At 43.0% G+C, this 8294-nt stretch overlaps 1 protein-coding gene across 2 annotated transcripts; it reads right to left on the bottom strand.

Annotated features, from left to right (window-relative positions):
* Nucleotides 1–5661: 5661 nt before the first annotated feature.
* On the bottom strand, nt 5662–7787 carry lrrc18b (leucine rich repeat containing 18b). 2 transcript variants are annotated; one of them, XM_023820528.2, is made up of 2 exons: nt 7617–7787; nt 5662–6799 (listed from the first exon to the last, which is right to left on the bottom strand). In XM_023820528.2, exon 2 carries the CDS (start codon nt 6793–6795, stop codon nt 6031–6033), a length of 765 nt encoding a protein of 254 aa, XP_023676296.1. In that variant the 5' UTR covers nt 6796–6799; nt 7617–7787; the 3' UTR covers nt 5662–6030. The 2 variants fall into 2 exon arrangements, with proteins under 2 accessions (XP_023676296.1, XP_023676297.1); XM_023820529.2 differs by lacking the exon at nt 7617–7787 and adding an exon at nt 6903–7143.
* Between the last annotated feature and the right edge of the window lie 507 nt (nt 7788–8294).

Genomic DNA, 8294 nt, shown 5'->3' with positions numbered 1-8294 from the left:
GCTGATGCCATTATCGGAAACGAGGGGAAATTGATTCCTTTCAATTAAGTTCAGTGACAGGTCCCGGTATACAGAATGCTGTAGCATATACTTGGATTTATTGTAATTCACAATCACACATAATGTCAGAAGTTAAAAGATGCTACTCGTGAATCAGGAGCTAGTTTGCACTGATCAAACCCTCAGTGTAAAAATAACCGTGTCGAATATCGACCAATGGTTCTGATGCCCGTTTACTCTCGATTCGGCCTGATCTGTTAGGTCAGATTCATCATGCCTTGCGATTGCCACAGAAACAAATTGTATTTCTAGATGAAATCAAAATGTCGCTTTTAACCACTGAGCCGCACTTTCAGAGCCGCGATTATGCGGAAATGCCGGTGCACGGGGCGGCACGAGGATCCGAGTTAAATGGAGCGCAGCATCGTTACTGCCGGACCCCGATGGCCATCGCCTTTGAAAATAACCACAATAAAAAGCAGCGTATCAGCACGCACGGAAAGGCCAGCTGGGAGGAGACGGACACCACATCCGCCAGTCCTCCCAGCCCAGCGCCATGCCAGCGTAGGCTTACGCTGCCCGTTTAAAGGTTTACAGGTTGTACAAATGCTTGCTTTTCTCTCCTAAGGTACCTATTATAGATATTATAGATTAGAAAATCTGTGATTAAAATACATATGCAAACGCCCGCTCCTGTTCTCATTCAGTATCACCTTGTTCGTGTTTTTAAGACTGTCCATTACACCGACTTCCGATTGCTTATCCTGAGGTAGGGGGTGGTTGGACCCTGTCCCAGGCAGCATAGGGCAGAAGGCTGGGGTACATCCTGGACGGGATGCCAGTCCATCACAGGGCACATACACAAACACTATGGGAAATTTTAGAGATGCCAATTAGCCTTACTGCAGGTCTGCTGGAGGAGACCCACACGTACCACGTAAAAGCCACACACAGAGCAGAGACGGGATCTGAGCCCCACCAACGCTGGAGGTATGAGGGAATAGTGCTTCACGCTAAGCCAGCAAACATCATGTAGTGCACATATGTGGAAGCAACATACGGACCAAGTGAATGCTTCAAGTCCGACGCTAAGCTACTGACCATCGATCCCGTGTCAGTTTAGAAGGAAACAATGGAAACGACCAAAACTGTTTTCAGGCGGGCACTGAAATGGCTGAATGTGCCCGATTAGGACAAAATCTAATTTGCCAGATAGGGATCAAATTAAGAAAGATTTTGTAGAGAAGGGATGGTGATGGTATCATTGCCTCAGATATTACATGCCAAATAATCGCCGTGGCCCAATTTCACTGGCTGCTGAGTGTTGTACAGCGACATATGAAGGCAATATACAGTATGTAAGGTTTCAAATACGAACACACAGTGATGTTTATACAAAAATATAAAATAAGTGTTGACTTGTATGAAAAATATATTTTTTACAGATTAGATTTATAATCAGCATAATCTCATCATCATCTTTTATTCTTTTATAATAGGCTATATGAATTTTATATGATACATTATTGATGTAACATACTGCTTGATTTTATTACATATATCCCTGTATATCTGCCTTATGATGTACTGGCAGTCCATTCCAAACAGGATGGTCCCTCTCACTGTAACCCTGAACTGGATAAGAAGTTGAAAGGTAGATGGATGGATGGATGGATGGATGGATGGATGGATGGATATCTTCTCATGGACATTTGTCTTGACAACCATCTTCTGCTTAGTAGTTAAACTTAGATGAGAAGGCAGTACCGCAAATCTAATGTCAGGGGAAATTCAGCCCTCAGTTTCATTTCATAACGCGCTGCCAGTTTTTACTATATGTTTACGAGAAAAATGTAACGCAAAAGGACCATTTCCACCGGAATTGTTAATGTGTTTTTAGCCTTGATTTACATTCAGCTCAGATCCCTAACGATGTAAAACGACGGTTAGGCCCTTTTAATAATTTAAAAGGAATGAAATCTCGTCAGATCTGCCCATAATGCTTTGTTATTGCATAGCCTCCTCAGAGTCAGAATGGAGAAATATAATTTCACACACAATAAATGTTTAACGAGGTTGAAGGCAGAGGTAATTCCATTTGCCCTAACCTTTCCTGAAGTCTTTTAAAGCCATTATGTTTGTGCTCCTTTGAAATAACTAAATGCAGTAACCTCCGCAGCAACGATTTATTTGATACATTACTGCGGTAAAATGCTATTTGTTTCTGCCGTTTGTATTTGCTGGTAGCCGGTAACCGGCTCGTATCAGAAAGCGTCCCATTCCCAGAAGGTTACTTAACCTTAGCCAGTGAAATGTGAACCTGCATTATCTATAAAGCTGTAAGCTGAGCCGATTGATTCTCGCCAATATATTAAAATAAATACACGTTATGAATAAATAATATATGTCGCTCTTGGTAGGAGTGTCCAATACGTATAAAACATAGAAACCAGTCAGTTCTCCTGCTTTGGCTTTCAACAGTAAATCGTTTTCAGACACGAAAGTAATGAGTTGTTTAGATTAGTTTTTTGGCAAACAGTAGCAGCAGGCTGGCGTCCGGCGGGAGGCCGTGCGATCGTCATATTAGGTAGGCTACATATTTCGCAAAAATAGCGACGATAGTATATTTTAGGTAGTGAATTTGAAAATGTACGGATGAAGGAGGACTATGAAGGACCCTCTGACAGACTTGTCTGTTTGAAAAAAGAAACCCAGGTTAATAAATCAAAATAAATATATAGGCCTATATTTTATAGGCATAATTACAGTTTTATTCAACACATAGGCTAATGAGCACCACTTCTTATACAATCATTTTGGTGACGCTGAAAGCCCCCCGGATACACATCCTTCTCATTAACATTACCATTTTCTCGAGAGTTAATTAAAATGCAAATGAATCCTACGATAACTAGTGGTTTGATGGGATTTATACACGTAATCTTTAATGCTGATGGGATCTGATGCATTACAGCTCAATTGAGATGCGAGTTGATGTTATCGCTCGCCCTGATGGGCAGACGTCCTGTTTATTGCTAAATGCCACAGCAAATAGCTCCTAATAATCTTCTCAGATTGCATGACGCGTCCTGGCGTATTATGTCTTTTCTATATCCATCGCTTATTTATTCCATGTCATTGTTTGATTGATTTAAATGCTTCTGTTATGACCTGATGTTTTGAGGTGGCCGGTTGGGCTGTGAAGAATAATATTTATGATGCAGTTAAGTAACCAGTGCCGCTTGGATTCCTGCACAATATCGAAGGAATTCAGAGAGGGTTATACCACTAGAGGGCGCTGTACTTATTTGTTATACCACTAGAGGGCGCTGTACTTCCAGCAGAGTAGTTGTGGTAGATTTCCGGTGTTTAATGTTATTTCTGCCGAAAACGCCTGGGAATAAATGCAGAAACACCGCACATCATTAAAAATTTTTAACTCGTGATAAGCAAATTTATATATGTGACACTAAAACAATGTTGCTATCAGTTTCTCTTAACAGAAAACGGACTTAATGTAATTAATAATATTAAAAATCGACGTGGCGCTGCTCCTGATAAGCGAGTCATTTTCAAAACCGATTGCATGACTAACGGGAGGTCACAGTGAAACGCATTCTGGGATAGCGAAAAGGTTCTCACGTAACGGCTGATGTGTGAGTAGTAATTAATCAACATGTTTCCGCCTTGAAATTCGTTTCAGTGGTTCTTCTTTTGTAATTAGGCAGCAACTTCTAATGCTTGTTTAGTGTGCATTTTTTATGATCAAGATCTGAATATAAAGGTAACCAGTGAAAGCTGACAGTCCTACCCACCGTATCAGGTCTGTGCCGGAGAAGAACAAAGATTTAAGGGATTTGTTTGTGACATGCGAAGTATACGGTGCAATTGTGAACTGCAGTGAAATGCAAGGCCGCCAACCCTGCCACGAGAATATTGAAAGTAATAAGACAAATTTATAGTATAATAAATTCATCATAAATAAGGAGGAGTGAAGTAATGCTGGTAATAAGAAAAAGACCAGCAAGTATGTGCAACACGGCTTCAATAAAGCACCTTGTGGGATTCAAACCTACAACCTTCTGGTCATCCCACTTGCTTCTTAAGTGCCTCACTTCACTTGCATCATGCATTGCTGACTATGTTCTGCTGTGTGCACCAACATTTTGCTTCACTGTAGAAAAACAAGATTTCTCAGGAAACGCAAGTGCTCTGACCTATTAAAACGAACAGTGCACCTGCTGTGTTTTGCTGGGGGGGGCAGGTGCAGCTTTCATATTTGATAGCAAAAAGGGAGATGAAAAGCAGACAGATTTATCAGAGGAGGAAGTTCAGAAATGTGTTTCACTTTTACTCACATCGTGCTGTAAGTTAACTCTGATGCATCACGTATTGAACTATTAAGACGGATGCCCTATTTTAGAAGCAACAACATCCCATCTAAACTGAAAAAAAGTTCTTCATTGAAAACTAACTTTTTAAAGATGAATTCTAAAGCACTCAAAAGCTTGTGCGAAATTTTTTATTAAAAGCTTGTGTAAGGCTGGTAAGCAGTGGTGGCTTAATGGTCAGGGAAGTACACCTCGTAATTGAATGATTGCAGTTTTGAATCCCTGACCAGCAAGGTACCACTGAGGTACCCTGAGCAAGGTACTGCTCACTGGGTGCTGAATTAGCTGCCCCCTGCTATGTCACATATGGGTTAAATGCAGAGAACACATTTCGCTGTGGTGTGTGAACAATGGCAATTAAATTCTAAATATTTTAATTTATTGGACCCTTCCTACAAGTTTTCACTTGGCAAAGGGATGTTTGTCTTAGGTCGAACAGGGTTCACATTCTTTCTGTTATAAATCACAAGCCAAAAGTCTTCGGTCCTTTCTTCATTCGTATAATGACTCCTGGATAGTTTATTTTTCCAAAAAGTGGCAAAGCCGCTGACTTTGTTGCACACATACAGCACTGGGGGTTTGAATCCTACCCCATGCTGTGTGCTTGGTCATGTATATATTATTACTTTGTGGGGACCATTGTTTCGACTCCCACAAGGGAAAACTCGATTGTATAAAAATCTGTGCCTGCAGTCAAAAGACTAAAAATGCCAAAAGTAATTTTTGTTTGGTTACTTGTGGTTAAGGTTAGGGCTGGGTTTAGGCCGTCATTGTTGGGATTAGGGTTTTTCCCATAGAAATGATTGGAGAGTCCCCATAAAGATAGGAATACATGGGGGGGTGTATGTATGTATATTTGTATAGTTTGCAAGATCTAACTGTCGTGTGGGCTTCCCCCTGCAGTGCAAAGACGGGCAGTGAGGCTAAGTGGCATCTCTGAAGTGCATGTATGTACCGTGCGATGGCCTGGCAGTACATCCAGTGTGTATCGCAGCTTTGTGCAGTTTGCTGCCTGGAACTGGCTCCTCATGATACTGACTGGGATAACTGGTTGGAAAATACACAAAGAACTGAGATAACAGTATGTAGTATAGCAGCTGTTATCCAGTGACACGTATAATAATCTGTTCACTGCGATAGATTCCACCCCATCCTGGGTTATTTCCTGCCTTACGGCCATAGCTTCCAGGACAGGCTCCAGACCCCCCCGTGGCCCTGAATAGGACAAGCAGTATAGAAGATGGATGGATGGATGGATGGACATATGACATTCTGTTTGCAGATTGATTCTTTAATTATAGTCACAGAGCAACACATTTATGACCTACAGAAATGATACAGTCGATTATTTTAGACACAACCTTTTTGACGTCCATGACAAAAGTAAAATTACAGTAAATATTTACATCACGAAGGCAGTATGGTGAAGACTGTAACCTTATGAATATTCCTGATTTCCACATTCTTGAGACTTTATAGAGCAGCAGCTTCTGCATCAGTGGTCAGTTTCTACAGCAACTGCAGTAAAGTTCGATCTCGGTGCTGGAATTCGGCGAGCGTGACTCTGACTCCACTCACTCCGTGTCTCCCGTTACATCGCAGGTTAAAAATTTACACGCGCGTGTCAGGCTGACGGCGGTCATTGCCGCAGCGCCTGGACTTCCTTCGCCACAGAGTTCGGCGTGAGTAGCCAAACAGAACTGCTGTGGGCGTGGCCGACACCCGACCGGAGCTGGTCTAGTCTCCCGAGCTTCTCTCGGCATTTCTGCGTGCAGGTCTCGCACAGGCCGTCCCCGTCCACCAGGTAGAAACACTCCACCCGTCGGATGGGGTCCCGGCCGCTGTCGTCGTCCGGGCTGCGGATGGGGTTGCGGCAGACGTTGAGCTTGCGCAGGTGCGGCAGCCGGCGCAGGCAGTCGGGCACCTGAGTCAGCTGGTTGTCGAAGAGACCCAGCTCGCGCAGTTCCCTGAGAGTCGCCATGGAGTATGGCAGACTTTCCAGCCGGTTCATGCCCAGGTTGAGGCTGCGCAGGCGGTCCAGCTGGCCCAGCTCCTCAGGCAGCCCGCGGCTGCACAGCTGATTGTTGCACAGATTGAGGTAGAGGAGGCCCTGCAGCTGCCCGATGCTCGCCGGGATCTCCGCCAGCCGGTTACTGTGCAGGTCCAGCCAGCGCAGGTTGTGGAACCGCTCAATGTATTCGGGCAGCTTCTGCAGCCGGTTCCTGCTCAGGTCCAGCTCCTCCACGTCCGCCAACCTCAGCAGGCACCGGGGGAACTCGGCCATCTGCATGTTGCTCAGGTCCAGGCGGCGTCGGCCGTCCACAGTCACCCGCAGCGCGTTCCTGGCCATCTTCAGTGTGATCTTCTTCCCCTGAGACTCACCCCTCATCCTGCCTGTGTTCATCTCCCTGTCCGGAGGAAAGTCACCGATTTTCTCGCCAAAATCATGAGCTGTCTGATACATCAGAATCTGTTACATGTGCGTTCAATAAGTTTAAAAATGTATTTTACCGTTTTTGACATGCATTAATAATACCTTGTAGACACAGTCTGTTAATTGCACAGTGACCTGTTCTGATTCATTTTTAATTACACTGTTTCCTGGCCTATTGCCCGACTGAATCTGAGCATCAAACCAATAAAGGAAACTGTAGCCAGCTGTGTAGGGATACTGACATCAGGGCTCGGAATTATCTGACGGAATTTTTGATATTTCAGCTCAAACGTACATCTTTCCCTTAATTATATATACCACAGATCGCTCTGACAATAAGATGAAAATATCTGCTGGTGGCGGGGTTAATAGATGAGAAGATGAATTTCATTGTGAGACCTCCCACCATTTAGCTAACATCCCTGTCGTGATCTTTGTGCTTGGAAGTTAAGGTCAGCCACGTGATGTCTGACCGTCCTGTGTGTGTAACAGTGAAAGGCACTGATGGGAGTTTTGAAAAGCTACTCGTGAAGAGGTTTTGAAATGTTGCCTTTTAGTTCATAAAAACGTTCAGCCTATGATTTATGTCATTAATTTAAAAATGACATTAGATCCGACATTATAGACTTGAAAATGACATTGAAGTGCATCAGATTTTTCATCTCCTGGTCTAAATATATATATATATAATGTATAAAAAACGAAGTATCTGTTTCTTTTATCACGACTAACATAATCAATATTTCAGTTTCCAGTGGCTCTCTTATATAAATGAATAATTTCGTTCTTACCAGTTACGGTGTTAGACCGGCGGCTTCAGTCTGCGGAACTCGGCAAACTTCAAACACTGATACTGTGCGCACGGACTGGATGCGACCGTCAGTGTTGCTGTGAATTATAAATACATGATCTTGTGACGCCTGTAAATGAATCTCATCGTCGGGCCCGGAACGGAAAGCGTCTTAATGAAGCGCTGTAGACATTGTAAATGAAACCGCGTCTTGTTTAAGTTTGTTACCAAGTAACAGAAAAGTAGTGCCGGGGGCTACTGAGATATCTGCCAAGTCTGAAATACCGCTGCTGTAATCGGTTTTGGTTTATTTCGCGACAGATTACTCATTTGCCTCAAAGGAAATTAACTATATTAAAATAAATTAATCTACCCTGTGAACATCTATTATGTTCAGTCATGTCTGCAGCGCTCTATACGGCATGATGTCGCGGGGAAGCTGCGTTCTCCTCTTCCTCGGAACGTGCTTTTTGAAATCATGTATGAAATTAAGCTTTAATGTCATGTCTTGTTAGACCCTATGACATTTTATAGACCGGATTATGAGGGATGGTTTGCATCAGATTCATAAATGTATTCTATAAAGACCAAAACAGCATAATGAAGTACAATCGTTTTATCACACCAATGAAACACTGCAGCTTTAAAAAATCCTTAATATTTTCGAATTTTTCTTATT

Source organism: Paramormyrops kingsleyae, chromosome 20, assembly GCF_048594095.1.
Source record: "Paramormyrops kingsleyae isolate MSU_618 chromosome 20, PKINGS_0.4, whole genome shotgun sequence".
Lineage (NCBI taxonomy): Eukaryota > Metazoa > Chordata > Actinopteri > Osteoglossiformes > Mormyridae > Paramormyrops > Paramormyrops kingsleyae.
The sequence above is the reverse complement of the archived record's forward strand: the minus strand, read 5'-3'. Positions and strand labels throughout refer to the sequence as shown.